Source organism: Lonchura striata, chromosome 3 (genome assembly GCF_050655825.1).
Source record: "Lonchura striata isolate lonStrDom1 chromosome 3, ASM5065582v1, whole genome shotgun sequence".
Taxonomy (NCBI): Eukaryota; Metazoa; Chordata; class Aves; order Passeriformes; family Estrildidae; genus Lonchura; species Lonchura striata.
The window spans coordinates 3,814,356-3,833,318 of record NC_140705.1 but is presented as its reverse complement, the minus strand read 5'-3'; the positions used below and the strand labels follow the sequence as shown (position 1 = coordinate 3,833,318).

General features: G+C 46.6%; 1 protein-coding gene and 5 non-coding genes across 6 annotated transcripts; 2 read left to right on the top strand and 4 right to left on the bottom strand.

Moving 5' to 3' along the window:
- Positions 1-5,928: 5,928 nt before the first annotated feature.
- Positions 5,929-6,000, bottom strand: TRNAW-CCA (transfer RNA tryptophan (anticodon CCA)). The gene has a single exon. It is a non-coding gene; the product is annotated as a tRNA-Trp (tRNA).
- Positions 6,001-8,303: 2,303 nt separating this feature from the next.
- On the top strand, positions 8,304-8,376 carry TRNAR-ACG (transfer RNA arginine (anticodon ACG)). The gene has a single exon. It is a non-coding gene; the product is annotated as a tRNA-Arg (tRNA).
- A 1,435-nt stretch (positions 8,377-9,811) lies between these two features.
- TRNAC-ACA (transfer RNA cysteine (anticodon ACA)) lies at positions 9,812-9,884 on the bottom strand. Its single transcript has one exon. It is a non-coding gene; the product is annotated as a tRNA-Cys (tRNA).
- A 548-nt stretch (positions 9,885-10,432) lies between these two features.
- Positions 10,433-10,505, bottom strand: TRNAR-ACG (transfer RNA arginine (anticodon ACG)). The gene has a single exon. It is a non-coding gene; the product is annotated as a tRNA-Arg (tRNA).
- Positions 10,506-12,125: 1,620 nt separating this feature from the next.
- TRNAW-CCA (transfer RNA tryptophan (anticodon CCA)) lies at positions 12,126-12,197 on the bottom strand. The gene has a single exon. It is a non-coding gene; the product is annotated as a tRNA-Trp (tRNA).
- Positions 12,198-14,949: 2,752 nt separating this feature from the next.
- On the top strand, positions 14,950-18,148 carry LOC110481442 (gallinacin-11). The gene is made up of 3 exons (XM_021550045.4): positions 14,950-15,886; positions 16,776-16,904; positions 18,021-18,148. The coding sequence occupies exons 1-3, from the start codon at positions 15,550-15,552 to the stop codon at positions 18,146-18,148; spliced, it is 594 nt and encodes a 197-aa protein (XP_021405720.2). The 5' UTR covers positions 14,950-15,549.
- The last annotated feature ends 815 nt before the right edge of the window (positions 18,149-18,963 follow it).

Here is an 18,963-nt window from a genome sequence, read left to right as displayed (position 1 = left end):
TCTCACATCACAGGATGGTTTGGGTTGGAAGGACCTTAAAGAAAATCCAGTCCACCCCCATAAGCAAGGCTACCTTCCACCATCCCAGGTTGCTCCAAACCCTGTCCAACCTGTCCTTGGGCACTTCTAAAGAGCAGAGAAAACCAGCTACCTGGAGGAGTCACCTGAAATAATTAGATACTTTGATTTACTCAGTTACACCATTTCTAGCCCTCTGTAAAGCAGCCCACAACTTTGAAGGTCAATATCAGGGACAAAACCCAGTGGTGCAAACCATTACATCATCAAGCACATCACCAATTTCCAATGAGCCAATCAGGGCATTGTGTAATGCAGGGACTAGAGCTGGGGGTGGAGTTTGCTTTCTCCCACCCAGTGGACCCCATCTCCTGGGGACAAGAAGTGGCAGTGCCTGATTCTTCACTTGTTCCTACATCACCTAATTGTTTGTTTCCCAGGTTCCAGTTTAAATTTCAGTTAGTTTTTTCTTGAAGCATTTTTTCCTGAAATTAGTTTTTCCTGGAACTACACCCTTTGAGGATTGAAAGCACTTTTTAGATCACCATGTTATTTCTTAGGAGTTACAGAGACAGGACTCTAAGCATTTCCTTGATATCTGATGTCCTTTAAATATCTCTTTGGGATAAACATGAGGGTGGTAAGGGCCTGGGACAGGTTGCCCAGAGAAGCTGTGGCTTTCCCTGGATCCCTGGAAGTGTCCAAGGCCAGGCTGGACAGGGCTTGGAGCGACCTGGGATAGTGACAGGTGTCCCTGCCCATGACAGAGGTGGAACTGGATGATCTTTAAGGTCCCATCCAACCCAAAACATTCCATTCTGTGATTTATCAGGTTAACCTCTGGTAGCAGCAGGTAAATATACTTTCTGCCTCTCCTTTCACTTAAACTCTTTCATTTCATCTCTCCATTCATGGTTATTTTTTCCCCATCACACTGGTCTCCATGCTGGAGGGTTGCTCCAACCTCAGCTGGGAGCAGGGCTGACATTGCAGCAGCTGTACAGTTCCAGCATGGAAGAATACCTCACAAAACATGGAATTTAGAGTTAATTTTTTATCTCCCTCCTTCAAAGACATGTTGACATGGCATGAACCATCCTGACTCTCATCTGCTGAAGTTTACAAAATGTTCAAGATGATTTTCAATGACCCCAAGCCCCCTCTGCACAGAGGTCTCCACAGAGCCACACAGGGCTAATAGCTCCTGCTCCCCTGTGCATGACTTTCCTGGGAAACCATGTCTTGAACAGCAGCACCTCGCCCCCTCCTTCAAGGATGGGATTCCTCCTGGGTAATGAGCCACACACTTCTAGGAAACTGAAGTTTGGCTTTTGGAAAGGCCAAGACTGACTTCCTAGCAGCATTAGGGGCCGCATTTCTCAAGTCATCGGCACATTTTCACTCCCACGCCTTTGCTGGGGGTATAAAACAGAGTTTAACCCACCTTTTACCCCCATCTCCAGCCTCCAGAGGGGCAGTGAGGTTGAGTTTGTGGGTGTGGGTGCAAAGGTCCTTTCCAGCCCAAACCATTCTGTGATTCTGAGGCAACAAGGGTGGCTGGCCACATCCATGCTGTTAAATTCCTCCAGCTTCAGGGACAGGTGGCTGGATTTAAACTATCTACAAGGAGTGGTTCCTAGCCCATACCAACCCCCATGGATTTGTGACAGTTGCTCTGGGCCCAAATTGAGCCAGTTTAGCTGATATTACAGAGCCAGGCCCTGAACCTCTGTCCCTACACTGCTTTGCTGCCCCAGGACATTTTGTTATGGATGTTCTCACAGGAGAGAAGCTTTTCCTTCCCTCCTGCCTCTCCACTCACTCCTCCTGCCCCAGGACACAGCAATTCTGCTGGTACTTTATTTGGCAAAGCTGTTGCAATCACACCACAAGTAAGTGAAATCTCTGGCTTTTACCCTAAAATCTAATTTGCCTTTCGAATTACAGCAGTTCTGTATTGAATCAGCCATTTCCACCATGTAAAGGACATAGGTCTTGTGCAATGACTTAGTTGCAAGAACAATTTTGGTTACAGGAATATGATATAAAATCTCAGAAGCATAAAGGAAGGAAGGAAGGAAGCAGCCAAGCTGTTGGATCAAATACCATTTGCAGACAGCTCCTGTTCTTACACAAGGGACAAAATCCCAGGGAAGAGTTCAGGCAAAGGAAAGAAATTTGGTTGATTTTCCATGTTTAAAAGTCTCTAAGAGCTATATTATATCTCTATCAACTTTGGGAGATGGGGAATGAAGTGCTGAGCAGGGCCATCTGCTCCAGCCTCATCTTGCCATTTTCTTTCTTGGGAAAAATTCCTGTCATGACTTTTTCACTGCAAATATAAAACATAAGAAGTGTCTAACAAACTTCTGGGGCTTTGAAAAGCCAATGGACTGTGATAAAGCAGGGAATGCAAATTAGAAGGACAGGTATCTACAAACTGATGAGCTCTGCCTTGTATTCATTTAGACATTTATTCATTTAAAAAAATCTACTCTTGATTGTATCTCACTGCCAGTGTTAATGTCTGCTCACAAGGCTGATCCCAGTGCTTTGTACAGGTTTTCTTGGAATTTGTTCTGATATTCACCCAGCTCCTAAGGCAGTAACTGAAAACCAATCACAAGTACATCCTGGGTATGCACCTGGCAAAACAGCTGAAAAAAATAGAAAAAAAAAAAAAAGAGTTTTCAAGAAATTAATTATGAATTAAGGTCTGGAATCTGATGACAAAGAAGTTTTACAATTTTCAGGCTAGGGTATTGCAACAGAGATAGAGATAAGAAATTGCTTTGAGCCTTTTTTATTGTTGTTGTCCCCTGAAATAAATCCAAGGAAATATTTCTCTCTTGAAGATTCTTAGCTGATAATCCATCCCATACTGGTTTATGGCCTGATTTTAAAGATATCAGTGTACAAGCTGAAAGCCCTTCTGCCTCTTGATTGCTGAGAAAGATAAATATCAACCTCATGCTGTCAACAAAATGTACATTGGGAAAGAAATTACCCAGTGTCACAACCTGGGTTATTTTGCCCTAAATCCATTGGCCCCAAGTACTTCTGTTATATATTTTCCTACTTGCTGCATTTTATGAAGTTCCCCGCTGTTGGTGTGGCTTTTAAATAGCTGGAATAAAACGGCCAAAACCTCACTCTTTGGGGTTTTTTCCATGCCATTGCTGAAGATATTTATAAAATTCATCCCCACATAGAAGACTGAGCAATCACAGCCCTGACACCCCCATCTGCTCCACACTAAGGCAGAAGTGAGATGTAGATGCAAACAGGGAAGGGATGAGAGCAGCAGGGACAGGCTTGCCCAGAGGAAATGAGAGACACGAAGTTTGTTAGAATCACAGAATCATGGAATTATTTAGGTTGGAAAAGAGCTCCCAGAACACTGAATCCAGCCTGTGAGTGATCCCCACCTTGTCAAAGCACTGAGTGCCATATCCAGTAATTCCATGGACACTTCCAGGGATGGAAACTCCACCACCTCCCTAGGCAGCCCCTTCCAACTCCTGACCACCCCTTCCATGCAGAAATTCTTCCTGATATCTAAATGTTAATAGGTTCCTTCATCACTTCTCCAGTAGTCACTTCATTGATTGATTCAAGTGCTGAGGGAATAAAAGCAAAAATCTTTTTTTTTTAGCATGGAATGAGCCTCTCTCCACAAACAGGAGGACCTATGAGTTTCCCAGAGAGAGTGTGGAATTTCCTTCACTGGAGATATTCCAGAACTGTCTGGACAAAATCCTGTGCAATGTCTTCTAGGATGAGCCTGCTTGAGCAGGGGGGCTGGGCCAAATAACATCCAGTGGTGCCTTCCAACCTTATCCAGTCTGTGTTTCTGTGGTCTTTATCCTTAGGAAGGTCCAGCAGACCAGAAACAAACTTTCCCTGGTCACTCACAGGGAGATGTGACCTTGTCCTCAACTTGGACATTGAGACTTGAGCCAACAGGGTGGAAAGAAATGAAAACAAATCTTCTGCTTGCAAACCAGTCATGGGATCATTCTAGAAGAAAGCCTGGTGACACAAGAGCGGCACTGTTGCTTATACAAACAGAAAAAAAAATAAAAACCAACCTTGCTGCCTAACAAAACATACTTCAAGTTTCTACAGAAAAACATTTCCACCAGACACAAAGAGTCCAGAGTTGAACCCAATCTGCCACTGTGTGAAGGAGTCCCAGCTTCAGGTTTCACATCCTCCTCTGGTCAAGCTACTTCTATGTCAATATTCAGAGTAAACTACTTTGTGTAACAGACCTCGATAGGTCTGATCACAATTCCCTGAGAACTGGATTTTCACTGGAAAATAAAGTTATATAGGAAAGATAATTTGTTACAGGAATTTACAGCAATATGGAATATTTTAAGCCTTTCTCCCTCACATTTCCCCACTTGATAGAGCTTCAAAGATTTCCTTGTTTATGCAAGAGAGAGTATTTTAACGGGAAATATTTGGAGAATCTCAATATTATAAAAAAATCTTGGTTATTAAGTAGCTTATGACAACTTTCCTTGAATTGGAGACATAAAGTCCTACTCTCTGTTGAAGTGTCCTTTCTATTAAAACTCACCACCATGCTCTTCATAGAATCATCAAATGATTTGGGTTGAAAGGGGATCTTGAACCTCTCGTTCCAGCATTCCAGCACACCTTCCCTAGATTGTGACTCAAAACGCTCCTGCTTAAAAAAAAAAAGCTTTTAGAAGTCTTAAGAGTTTGGTCCTTTGAAAAGTGAGAATAATTGTAAATTCAGCATTTTTTATTAAATGCAAAACTGTTCCCATTGCCTGCAGTGAAACTACATCTGATAAGAAGTCTACAAGAATAATGCTTCCTACCAGATATCCTTTCAAGAGAGTACCAGTTGCCCCAAAAACAGCATCTTGAAAATTGTACTCTTTGGGGCTTTTTCATCTGTGGAAGATTTACAAAAGGAAGTATCTGAGTTTCTTTCCATTCTGATAAATCAAAGGGCAGAAAATCACATTATGGAGACAGAGCCAAAGAAAAGGACCTTTGACTTAATGGTCGTGGAGGTCTTTTCCAACCTAGAGGAGTCTGTGACATTGAAAGCAGTGAGGCAGCGACATCTTGAGGAAATCCTTGCTCACTCAACCCTTCAGTGGTATTCCAGGAGTTATGGAATAAGGAATCTCAGGTTCTTGTCTGTCTTATTGATCCATTGTCTTGTCTCAGTATGTCTCCTATTTATGTATTTTTAAATTGATCTTTAAAGAGCCCTTAAAGGACTTCAACTACTTTTTATGAATTATAACTCCTATAAAGTCATTCCTACAGATTCAAGCCTTTTTCCCAGCACTCTATCCCCTTTGTCCATCTCACCATGGGGAAACAAGAGAAGACTAAGCAGGGAGTTAAAGATCCTGATGACCAGTCCTGATGGCTCAGTTTCGGCTCCCCACAGCCAGGTGTTTCAACAGAATCAACAAAAAAACCTCGCTGGCATAGTGAAACAAGTTCATTGAGAGCTGTCAAGGTGGTGGGGGAGTTAGATATGGGGGATGTGAAGAGAGATGGGGAGAAATTTGGTTTAGTCAATCTGAGGAAGAACATACTAAGGGATCTTATCCCTCCTAACAGCTACTTACCCTTCCAAAGGGGTTTTGGACCAGAAGAATTGATACCCAGACATGAAGCTACATCTGGGGTGCCCACTATTCCTGTCAAATTTGCAAACATAGGATAAGGGAAAGCTGAAGTCATACTTTAAAGAAGCATCACTTTGAAGATACTTTGAACACTCATCCAGCAAGGAAAGACCACTCTGCCATGGCTCACCCACTGCCCTTCAGCAGGGATTTGGGGTACAGAGTTACTGAGTGGGAGGGCAAAAGGAGGTGCCCATCTCACACCCCCACAGAGGGGGCATCCTGACCCCGGTGTGATTTGAACACACAGCCTTCTGATCTGGAGTCAGACGCGCTGCCATTGCGCCACGAGGTCAGGGATGGGGCAACTTCTGCTCAAATGTCATCCTGGAATTTGGGGCATTCTTTGAGGGAATGGGAATTTTGCTTCGCCTCACAGAGGAGTGGCACCATCATCATCGTTGCCTGTCTTGCCTTGCTAAACAAAGAGGGCTCTAAATGAGATACTTCAGAGGAAGAAGGCCAAAATGGCCACTGCCCAGAGCAGCCCTGGAGAGCTTCTCCCAGGAAAAACAGACTCCTGGATGTGGTGCCTCCAGAGAGACAGGAAAAATGATGTCCCAGTGGTGGAACCCTGGTTACTGATAATTTGAGACTTTCTGTGCTGACAGACACTGGCCCCCAAGAGACCACTGCATTTGACCTGATGCTGTGGAGAAGGATTCCAAAATTGAATGATAGAACTGGGATTATGGGTGTGTTGTTTGAACAGAAGTGTGTAATATCACATAGTAGAAAACTCAGAGTTTAAGGTTTCAGAATATAGTAATATATATAAAACAAAATAGAGGTTTTATAGCAAAAGCTAGTCCATCTTCTTTGTGGAAACCAAGGGCACTGAGAATATTTCTCTGTCTGCTCTGGGATATCCTGGCCCCCAGGGGAGCACTGACTTTGATCCTCATTCATGGAGAAAACTTCCAAAGCCTCAAGACCACAAAAATGAGAAATAGATTGCAGAGATTGTAGAGAGTAGTGTAGAATGTCACATGGGTGAGAAATTTAGGTTTTAGGATTTTTAGTATGTTATGGATGGATTCAAGATGGACAGTACAGGGTATTATCTCAAGTTCCTTTCTTCTTTCTTCTTCCTCTTCTTGGTTTTATGTGGTATTTTTTAACTGGGTAGAAAAATCCACATTGTGGGTCTTTAGGGGTCAGTTATTGGGTTAGAAAGGAAAATAATTTAGGTGTCACTTCTTAATTGGGTAGATTAATTTTTTATTAGACTTAAAAGGCCTTGTAACAAGAGCTTGTTGGCCATTTTTGTGCTGTTTTTCCTGCATGCAGAGTCTGGTGCAGACAGTGTGCTGAAATTTTGATAAGATAAGGATAAACAGAAGCTGAAGACCAAAAAAGTCCAATACATCTCTTGTTCCTGACTCAGAACTGCTCCAGGAGCATTTCCCCTGCCAGGGGAGCCCCCAGGGAGTTGCCCAACTTGGGGCCTGCAGACTCACACTTCTTCACCTTCTTTTTCATAGTATTATGTCATTAGATAAAAAAAACCCACATTGTGAGCCATGAGTAGTTATTAAGTTCAAAATAAAAATAATTCAAGTGGCATTTCTTAATTAAACAGTTTATCCTTACAAAACCTTATAGAGAGAAAGATACAGCTCCATCTTTAGTTTTCTGAAAGAAAATACTGTAGAACTCACAGTTTGTAGAACTATGATATAGTTAAGAACTAATAAACATCTGAGTCCAAACATGAAATACCATCTCACACATTTAATCCTAACCTTAACAAAAAAATAAGCAAAAACTCCACAGCCCATCCCCTCCTGGGGACAGAGGCCCCTTTCACCTGGAAGATGCATGGATATCAAACCCATGATTCACAGGTCACAGGTTATAACCAAAGTGCAGGACAAAGCAGTGAGATGTGGTGGGTGTCTGCTGCACTTTGCCTCATGACAAAGCTGAAGGGAGTGAAGGCTTTCTCTGAAAAGTGGAAAAAGCTTCACAGCTGCAGGCTCAGTTGCTCCTGGGCAACCTGGACTTATCTCCATGTGATATTTCCCTGGAAGACCAGGTGAGATGGTACTGTCAGTCCTGAAGTGTTTAAGGAAAATGGTTCCGTGTAAAATGATGGAAATAGAGAGAGGTTCCTGATGAACACCATGAGGAGTTTTTTTAAGAAAAGCGTAAAGAAGAGTCTGGTCCATCCCATCTCAGAGGCCAGGTGAGAATGTTCCTGAAACGAAGGAAGAAGGTGAAGATGGCTGGAGACAGGGACCATGGATTTCCCAAGGGCAGAACACTCTGGGACAATGCAATTTCTTCCTCGATGGCCAAATGGACACTGAGGAACATAATTTATCTTGACTTTGGTTTCACCTCTGACAAGATATCCCAGATGTGTCCCTGCAGCAGGACACACACACAGAGCAACTGAGCTCAACCCAAAGGCAAAGCAAAGGGCCAGGAGCAGGCACTGAGGAGCTTGGGGTCAGGGTTGGTGGTCCAGGGGACCCTTCACTGCTGGATGCTGAACTGGGTGTGCCTTGGGGTCTCTGTGGTGGGAGCAGAGGCTGTTCCACAGAAGGAAGGACACGGCCAGCCCGGCGGGGACATGGGGATGGCGAGGGGACAGGGCCAGTGGCGCAATGGACAACGCGCCTGACTACGGATCAGGAGATTGCAGGTTTGACTCCTGCCTGGCTCAACACTTTTAGCCCACAGAAATTCCTCCTGCTCCCTTTGTGAGCTCCTCCCTTCTCCTGACCATCATCCACCCTCCCTCAAACTCCTGATGTTCTGTCCCACACTCCCAAAGGAGCAGGGCTGGAGCCCACACCAGCGCCAAGGGAAGCACAGCAAATCCCTCAGCGGAATGCAGGTACCTCCTGAACTGCTGTCCCACAGCCAGGACAGAGCCAGTGCTCCCAGGGTGTGCTGGCACCTCGTGTGCCCTGGTCCCCAGCCCCCTGCAAGGCTCACACTGGCCTTGCTGCCCTTTGTCAGTGCCTTGACAAGTTCTGCTCTGGAAGCAGTGCCCTGCTCACAGCTTTGATGTCACAAAATGGTGTTCCTGTGATGGTGATGTTGGAGAGATGGAAAAAAGCCTGGAAGGTTAAGGATCTCAGGAAAACAGCTGTCCCTTGTCACCTCCACCACCAGTTTCAGGGTAATCCAGGCAGGACTTAAACCTGCAGTCTCCTGATCCTGATCCATAGTTAGGTGTGTTCACAGTCCATTGAGGAACTGGCCCCAGCCTCTGATCCCACCTGCTGTCCTCACTTCAGGACCACCTGGATTTATGGGTGGTTAAAGGGAAGTGGCAGGATTTCACCTTGCTCCCACCTGTCCATTCCATGCCAGCCTTGCCCTCCTCAGCTGTGGTCCCACCAGTTTTTCACCACCCAGGAGAGGAGATGCCTGTACTGTGCTCTATGCTCAGCTCAGCTGCTGTGGAAGGTTGGAGGGCACATCCTGCGTTCCTATGGGATGTGTAGTTAAACTTGCCAGGCTTTATAGAATTCTCTGGAGCTGTGGTGCCCAGTGGAGGGGAAAGCTTAGCCCAAGGCCACCTCCACTTGCTCCTGCCTGGTGACAGAGGGGTGGCAGGTGAGCTGTAGCAAGATCTTGCTGTCTTGGTTTGACACTTGCTTGATGGCCAATTGGTCTGGGCTACCCTGCACATGGACACCTTCGAACCTCCTGGCCCAAGCCACAGACACTGAAGGTACAAAACACTGATGACAGGACCATAAACGTGGAAATATGGGATGAAGCAACAAAAGAACATGGAAACGGGAATTTTACATCAAATAACACTGATTCGTATTGGAAATGACATGTGGCAGTCTCCAGTCCAGACTTCTGCTTCATTTATGATGTGCAGATCAGGGCTGCATCCTCAGACTGAATATCTCCAAGGATGCAGAGGCCACAGCCTCTCTGGGCTCCTTTCTTAGTGATTTGCCATCTCACAGAGAATTTTTTTTTGCCAGTGTGTCCACTCAGGGCCTGATGCGAGGGAAGTTCTGCTATGCAGGAAGCCCATCAAGAAGGGACAACACCAGAGAGAGGCAGGTCACCATGGGAAGATGTCCCCTGTCACCATCAATATGACAGCCAGGCTGTGGGCAGGAAAACTGCAAGCCAGGCAGGAGTCAAACCTGCAATCTCCTGATCTGTAGTCAGGCGCGTTGTCCATTGCGCCACTGGCCCAGCCCTCCCAGGGCTCTGGGGGCTTCCCATCGCTGGATGGGCTGTGTGACAGAATTAAGTAAGTACAGAAAAAATAGATTTAGGAGATCCCTGGGAAGCAGGTGATCTAATCCCTGCTCAGGGAACAAGTCTTTGACATCAAGTTGTAGTCAAACCTTAAAAAACTCCAAAGATGGGAACGCCAAAGCTTCTCTGGGACCTTGCCCTACACTGAGACCATTGCTGTCACATACAGATATTGTCAAGGCACTGACAAAGGGCAGCAAGGCCAGTGTGAGCCTTGCAGGGGGCTGGGGACCAGGGCACACGAGGTGCCAGCACACCCTGGGAGCGCTGGCTCTGTCCTGGCTGTGGGACAGCAGTTCAGGAGGTACCTGCATTCCGCTGAGGGATTTGCTGTGCTGCCCTTGGTGCTGGTGTGGGCTCCAGCCCTGCTCCTTTGGGAGTGTGGGACAGGACATCAGGAGCTTGAGGGAGGGTGGATGATGGTCAGGAGAAGGGAGGAGCTCACAAAGGGAGCAGGAGGAATTTCTGTGGGCTAAAAGTGTTGAGCCAGGCAGGAGTCGAACCTGCAATCTCCTGATCCGTAGTCAGGCGCGTTGTCCATTGCGCCACTGGCCCTGTCCCCTCGCCATCCCCATGTCCCCGCTGGGCTGGCCGTGTCCTTCCTTCTGTGGAACAGCCTCTGCTCCCACCACAGAGACCCCAAGGCACACCCAGTTCAGCATCCAGCAGTGAAGGGTCCCCTGGACCACCAACCCTGACCCCAAGCTCCTCAGTGCCTGCTCCTGGCCCTTTGCTTTGCCTTTGGCTTGAGCTCAGTTGCTCTGTGTGTGTGTCCTGCTGCAGGGAGACCTTGTCATAGGTGAAACCAAAATCAAAATAAATTATGTTCCTCAGTGTCCACTTGATCACCAAAGAAATCATCACTTCAAAGAAATTTATTCTTTTGGTCTAGGGTGGTCCACCCTTGGTAAATCCTTGGCCTTCCAGTCATTTTCATTTTTTATCTCTCCTCCTTTTGGGCATGGCTTTCTGAAGGATTGTTTCCATACTGTTCAGGCAGACTCAGAGCTGTGATTGCCCAGACTACAGCTTTCCAGATGGTCTTTATATTCTTGAAAAAGTCTTTCTGTATTGTTCATCAGAAACTTGTCCCTTTTTCCATAATCCTACACAGAGTAATTGCTCTTGATTTCCCTCCAGATATACCCTGGACTGACCATACCACCCCATGTTACCTTGCCAATCAAGCATGTGCAGGTCCTCCAGAAGTTATTGAGCCTGTAGTTAAAAAGTTTCCTGCATTTTTCTGAGGAAGGCATTAAGCTCCTTTTGGAGGTAAATTTTGGAAGACCCCCACAACAACACAACTTCCCTGCTTGCATTCTGACCTGTAATTTCCATCCAGCACAGCTCCCTGCTCAAAGGAGAGCTCTGGACATCATGTTCCCTGTATAGTCTAGTCTGTGCCCCTACACCCTGAGCCCTGCCTCTCTGTCTTGGTTTGAAAAGACAGGTGTCTGCTAAGGAAGGCAGGAGCTTTCCTTGAAATGGAAACTGTAAACCCCTTCCCTCCAAATTTTTATAGTTTTGAAATTAAGGGGCTCTCAGGCAAAGATATGGGAAGAGGAGTAACAGTTCTTTACTAGGAAAATTAAAAATACAAATGCAATGGTACAAAAAGAAAACAAGCCACTGCCAGAGTCAGAACAGGACCTGACACCCTGTGGGTCAGGGTGGTGACAGCAGTCCCATTCCATGGTGGCTGCAGCCCTCCTGCAGTGCCAGCTGTGGTTCTGTTGAAGCAGGGATCCTGTAGAAGGGTGGAGTTTCCCTCTGAAGGTCCAGTGGTGGTGTAGATGAGCCTGGTCTTCCTCTGGAAATCTGGTGAAGAATGCTGCACCTCTGGGAATCCAGTGGGTAAAGGTCACCTGTGGTGTTCCAAGAGTCAGATTATATCCAGGTAGGAATGCTTGGCTCCTCCCCCTGGGTGGAGCATCTCACAATGGGATGATGGAATTTTATCTGCCATGCAGTGATGCTCACTGGCCCATTAACAGAAGATATCTCCCCTGAAAGAAGATGGATTTTGGAAGATATAAATAAAAGCTGCCCAATTAACAGATGAAAACTGCCCCACCTCCAACAGATGGAAATAGAATACACACCCCTAGCCTAAGACACCCTCCCACAGAACAGCCCCCTGAAAAGCAAAGGGGTGCCAGTGGTGCCCCAGCCTGACCCCGGTGTGATTTGAACACACAACCTTCTGATCTGGAGTCAGATGCGCTGCCCTTGCGCCACGAGGTCGGGGTGGAGGGTTCCCGGGGCCTAGGATTGGCCACTGGGAATGTCCTTCCCATGGGGACCACCCTGGGGTGTCCCTGCAGCCCAGGAGCTGGGCTGTGGCTGTGGAGGGGCAGCCTGAGGGGAGGGTGGCCAAGGCCTGACTGCTGAGACCGAGCTGCAGGATGAAGGTGTGGGGTGGGATGAGGGGACCTGCAGGGTCAGCGAGGGCAGGAACCACGCTTAGGGATGCTCCAAGGGAGGATGGTGGCTCAGGGGGAAACACAGGGCAGCCCAAGGTGGGTTTTGGCTGTGGACCCAGACAGAAATGGTTTTGGTAGAGTAGAACATGTGTGAGCCCAGGCCAGTCACAGCTCCTGATGTCCTGCCCCGGGCACAGCCCTGTGCTGCTGGGAGCGGCACCTGGAGCTCCTGCAAGGTGGGCAGGATGTCCCACCACTGCAGGCAAGGACCACCACCAACTCCAGCTGCCCAGTCCTTTTCTCATGGGTCCTTAGAGCAAGGATGCCATGGATAACAGTGTCAGTAAGGAGGTGAAGCCTTCCTTAGACCTCTCCATCTCCATTCCCAGCTCCGTTCCCACCCCATGGGAGACATGCTGGAGGCAGTCTGCTGGGTACCAGGGTGTCTGGAGAGGGGCAATACAGGCAGGGGCTGTGGGCAAAGCACCAGGGAACTCCTCTCTGGCTCAGCCTAATCCTGGTAAGAGCTGAGCTCTCAGTACTACTATAATTACAGAGATTTTAAAAGTTTTAGAAATGTTATAAGATTATATGAAGTTAGAAAACATTAACTTTAAAGTTAAACACTTACCTTGAATGTGACTCCCTCCAAAACTTCAATTCCTCTGTAAAATTTGACGCCTGAAACCAAATCCCATCCCTGCTGTCCAAACATATTAATAACCATCACACATTTTCCCCATGAATTACCAGTGCTGAGGATGGAGCAAAGAAGCATTTCCTCTTGCTTTTACCTTTCCACCTGAGCAAATCCTGCACCACGGGATCCTTTTCTCCTCCAGCACCTTTTCCCACAAGAGGGAGCCAGGAGCCAGCTCATGGGCTCCATGAGCTGTAAATCAGGCTGGAGATAAATTTTGTGCACTGAAGGATCCTCCATCCCAAGGTCAGACTGGAAATTCAGCTTGTTTCCTTCCTGGAAATGCAGTGTTTTTTCCTCCACAGCCCAAAGTTTTTGTCTATTCAACACCAATGGTTGCTAGTAGATTTCCCCCCCATATTTTTCCCTGCTGACCACCCGCAGTGGCACTTCTCCTCATCCATCCCACTCCGTCACTTGCTCCTTACAATGTTGTAAATAAAGTCAGGTTTTCAGCCAGTTCCGGGACCACTTCAGCCCAGCTGCAGTCAAATCCTGCTGATTTACATTGCCATAACACAAATCTGGTTAAGTGCTTTGGGAAAACAGATGATTCCCATAAATCTAGCATCCCAGGTATGATTTTCAGAGCTGTCCCATGACTGAAAATGAAAGAGAAGTCTTCCCTTCTCATAAAAACTTCCTTATTCCAAGGGATGTGAGTCCCAGGCCAGATAAGCAAAACCCTCCAGGGATGGGGACTTCACCACTGCCCTGGGCAGCTGTGCCAGGGCTGGACAGAGTTTTGTGTGAAGGAATTGTTCCCAGTTTCCAATCTAAATATCCCCTGGTGCAATTTGATGTGATTCCTATTGCTCTGTCCCTTGTTTCTTGGGAGAAGATCCCAACCCACCCCTGGCTGTCCCCTCCTGTCAGGAGTTGTGCAGAGCCACAAGGTCCCCCCTGAGCCTCCTTTTCTCCAGGCTGAGCCACCCCAGCTCCCTTGGCAGCTTCTCACAAGAGATCCTTAGGCGAGGGGCAGAACTTCCACTGTGTGTAAGCATTTATTTTGTGATCCATATAAAACATGTCTCTGACCTGGAATTACCTGGGAAAGTAACCTGGGAAAGGAGGAGAGCAAAAAAGAGCAAACAGTGCAGAGGCATCAAGGCAGACTGAGATGGTACTTGAATTTCAGAGTTGGGTTTTTTTCTAGGATAATTTCTGATCCTAATTTGAAGGGGACTATGATTGTATAACCACTTGTAGTTTGATAGTGAGGACATTCTGGGAATGATGAGGAGGGATTTTGAATGTGAAATTACTGGGCAGCCACTCTTCTTCCATCATTGCCACCACACTTGAGGTTTTGAATTTGTACTTCACCTCCCATGGAAATAAAATTTTTAAAGGCAAACATTTGCAGACCATCACTACAGAACAAGACTTTTTTTTGGTGTGATTTATAAAATAATTGTTGAGAAAGCTGTGTCTGCTCCAGTCTGACAGAGTACAATGACAGATCCTGAGAGCTGAGATGAATATCTCAGCTAGGATCCCCTTGGATTCAGTGAGAACCTAAGCCAGCTGAAGGGTTCTTGCTGCAGCCTTTGTTTCACCCCTGGAGCACCTGGAAATGGACACAAACACCTCTCTTTCACGAGTGGATGGCATCTGCAAATTTGCAATGGAAAGCAAACAAAGAAAGCAGGGAGGCAGACAGAGAACAATGCACATGGCTGAGGGGGAGGTTTGCATTGTGGATATCAAGGCTGCTGGGTCAGAACAACATCAATAAATACCTTGTACAGAAAGTAAGTAAAGGCTGAAGTGAATGATGGAGGGAGAACTGAGCTGTCAGCTGCCACTTCCATGTGTCTATTGATATCATTCAAACTCTGTACAGACAAATGCTGAGGAAATCTCATGAATCTCACTTGTCACGTGCTCTCTGTGCACCAAAGCTGGAGGTGCTGCTGGTGACACCTGAAAACTGACAATCTACACTTCATATCTCATAGAAACATAGAATGGCAGAAGGGTTTGAGTTGAAAGGGATCTGAAAAATCATCTCATTCCAGCTCCTTGCCATGGACAGGAATGCCATCCACTTTGTTTTTCTTCACAGAACCTTTCACAGAAAAAAACACAAAAATGTTATATGTTGGTGTACATTAAAAATGTACACACAAATGATGATTATTATTTATTTGTTTCTCTTGGGAGCAACTGTTGCATCACAGGACATGCAGCAGGATCAGATATTCTCTGTTGTCCAGAGAAGATGTGGCTGCCTCATCCCTGGAAGTGTCCAAGGCCAGGTTGGATGGGGCTTGGAGTAATCTGGGATAGGGAAAGCTGTCCCTGCCCATGGCAGGGGGTTGGACTGGATGATCTCTAATGTCCTTTCCAACCCAAACTATTCTATGATTCCATGATGATTCTATGATATCCCAGCTGTCTTTTCTCCCACCAAATGATGTCTAATTTCCTCCAGATAATCCATTAACAACCACATTGACATTTCAAGTTAATGATGCTCTCTGAGTGGATCCATATTGATAAGGAGCCCTCCCATCAGCCATCCAGTGGTCAGGCAGGGAGGCACAGCTCTTTGTCCCCTTGTTTTTGTGCCCCTGAGCCATTGTTCAGGTTGAGCCATGTGCAGAGGTCAGGCTGTACCTGCTGCCTTCCCCTGCCACCCCTTCCAAGGTTCCCCCTGCCCTATAAATGCCAGAGTGCTCCCTCCTCCCCTGCTCAAAGGTTCTGGCATTGTGGCCCTTTCTCCACACTGCAGCTCAGACCTTCCACCATGAAGCTCTTCTCCTGCCTCATGGCTCTCCTGCTTTTCCTCCTCCAGGCTGTTCCAGGTAAGGGGCAAGCCCCACGCTGGGGTTTGCCTGTGTAGGAGGTACAGCTTGCTCATGTGGAGGTGCAGAACATCCTCCTCAGCTCCCTTCCTTAGAGCAATTCCCTGTTTCACAGTCTAAATGCAGAAGTGCAAAATTAACCTATGGTGGGCAGGTGTCACTGCAGAACCTCCCCACAGAAGCCTCTGTCAGGTCTTATGACTCTTTGAAATATCTTTATGCCACTTTTGGATGATGGCACTGTGGAAATCACCTCCTCTTCTAACCCCAGGGTTAAGAATTGTCCCCTCTGTGTAGGTAGAAGAGAGCAGAGGTATTGTTCCCTGGTATTGTTCAAGTTGAACTGCACCACTGACTTCAGCTCTCTGAATATTCTGGTTCCCCTTTGTCACTGCACTAACTCATTTTTTAATTGTGTTTTTATCCTACCTGTTCTTCATGTTTAATGAAACTCCTCACCTTGAAGAAAGGCTTTCAGAGAAAGAAGGGACTGGGCAAACTGCTTGTTCCTGTTGTTAATTGAGCCAGATTCTGCCTTTGGGAGTTTTTAAAAGTCATCATTTTATCTTCAGAGCATGTGATGACCTTGCATGTCCCTTGCATGTTCCTGCAGCACTGCAATCCCAGAACTCAGAAGCATCCAAGGCTGAGCTGTTCCTTCCCATTACAGCAGGATATGTTCAGAAAATTGCCATCAACCTCTGTGTTTCACTCCAGTTGCACAAAATCCTTCCTTGAAATGCTCTGAGGTCCCACGAGTTCCTCAAAACTGGGTTTTGGGGGTATTTGTGTCAGATCCCTAACCGGGATCTGTGGGGTTTCAGCAGGAGGAAGACCATGAGAATGGACTGATCCTGCAGCACAACTGGGAATCCCATTCCCCCTGTAGGTCCCGGCTTGCCCAGGGACACCTTGCGTTGTTTGGAATACCACGGCTACTGCTTCCACCTGAAATCCTGCCCAGAGCCGTTCGCTGCCTTTGGAACCTGCTATCGGCGCCGCAGGACCTGCTGCCTTGGTACGTGTGGGAGCCGCGCCCAGCAGGGCAAAATGTGGGGGGCAATGGCTGAACTCAGCAAAGCAAACTTGGCCTCCAAATCCCAGAATCACAGAACGGTTTGGGTTGGAAGGGAATTTAAGCTCATCCAGTTCCACCCCCAGTTCCACCTTCCCCCTGATAGTGGAAGGTGTCCATGGGCAGGGACATCTTCCACTATCCCAGGCAGCTCCAAGCCCCATCCAGCCTGGCCTTTGACACTTCCAGGCACATAGTCTAAGCTATCTCTTTCCAAGTGGATCTGTGTGTTACTCCACTGATATCAGTGTGGAGCCTTTGGGGCTGGCCAAAATGATCCAAAGCTCTACCTCCAACTGGGGAAATTAAATAAAAATTTTGGCTCACAAAGAGTCCTCCTTCCTTGGTAAATCTTCCTATAATCATCTGCTGGGGGACTGCTGGCTGCACCCACCCTGCTCTGCTTAATAGGTGCCAGCTGACCTCTTCCATGGTATTTTATCTGAATCTTCCAAGAATTGCTTGGTTTTGGTGCTCCTCAATAGATAATCCTCAGTGTGAATAATTCATTAATATATTCTTTAGAAACAACTGTGCTAATCTTAAAGTTCCTCTGATCCAGCATCCTGGATCTGTCTGTGGCCATAAGTGGGTGTTTCCTCGCAGTTACTCTGTGTGTGTAAAGTAACCAAAACCATATCATTACATTTTCTTATATATCATTCTGGCTTTCATGAAATTGCAGCTCAGGATTTTTATATTTAGGGATCCTTGTGTTTAAAAGTCCTTACTGGCTTTTTTTTTTCCCCAGGTTAGGAATTCCTTCAATTTATTTTAAAACTTCATCCCTCCCAATTTTGTTCAGTGCCACCTACTTGAAATGTAGTCATTCTGCATCCATCTGTTTCACAGCTCTACAATATCCCTCCCTCATTTAATTATTTTCCAAGCTGGTGGGTCACAAATTCCTTCTTTTACAGAAGTGCTGTGATCAGCCCCAAAGTTCATCTTTGTGTCTTCGCTTTTGGGGACACAGTAAACACAACTTCCCAACAACTTTTGTGTATGAGATAGTTTGGATGGCAGTGTCAGGTTTGACTTAAACCCTCTGAATTGCAGACACGACATCCAACTTCCACATCTGCCAAGATGAGGGGGGCCATTGTGTGCCCCCAGAAATCAGATGTCTGCAAGAACAAGAGGGACTCTGCCCTCGCAGAGGATGGAAGTGCTGCACAGAAGTGTGACAAAAACCTCGTGGGACCGCAGAAAATCATGGGAAAGAACAGCCAAGAAAACAAGCAAGTTTTATTCCAAGTGTTGTAGATGTGCCTGTTGTTCTTAACATGCAAAGTGTGTAATTAACTAGAGGTGACATGTGTCTTTATGTAAAGAAGGCAATAAATGATAAATAAACAGGTATAGCAGTAGTTCATTTATGGAAAGAGGCAGAATGTCTCTCTGTTACATGCAGAATTACACAAAAAAAATTGCTGTTGTATCCTTGGAAACCCCATCTCCCAATCCTTTTTACCAGCCTAGTCTTATCTACCATGTTGATTTTGAACTTGGAGCTCTAGAGGACTGAGAACAATTAATCACAGAATCATTAAGGTTGGAAAATATCTCCAAGGTCATCGAGTCTAACCTGTGACCAGTCCCCACCCTGACACCCAGAGCAGAGCACTGAGTGCCACATCCAATCATTCCTTGGACACTTCAGGGAGGGGCTGAGGGAGCTGGAAAGGGGCTCTGCCTGGAGAAAAGGAGGCTCAGGGGGGACCTTGTGGCTCTGCACAACTCCTGACATCAGGGGACAGCCGGGGGGGTCAGGCTCTGCTCCCAGGGAACAGGGACAGGAAAAGAGGAAATGGCCTCCAGCTGTGCCAGGGGAGGGTCAGGTTGGACATCAAGAGGAATTTCTTCATGAAAAGAGTGGTTAAGCATTAAAATAGAGTGCCCAGGGCAGTGATGGAGTCCCCATCTCTGAGGGATTTAAAAGACAGATCGATGTGGCATTTGGGGACATGATTTAGTTGTGGCTTGGAAGAGCTGGGAAATG

Excerpts from the sequence above, each read along its gene's own strand:
- LOC110481442 (XM_021550045.4), top strand. The coding sequence starts at position 15,550 with ATGATGCTCTCTGAGTGGATCCATATTGATAAGGAGCCCTCCCATCAG. Across the intron at positions 15,887-16,775 it reads CCTCCTCCAGGCTGTTCCAG|GTCCCGGCTTGCCCAGGGAC; the intron begins GTAAGGGGCAAG and ends TTCCCCCTGTAG. Across the intron at positions 16,905-18,020 it reads CCGCAGGACCTGCTGCCTTG|ACACGACATCCAACTTCCAC; the intron begins GTACGTGTGGGA and ends TCTGAATTGCAG.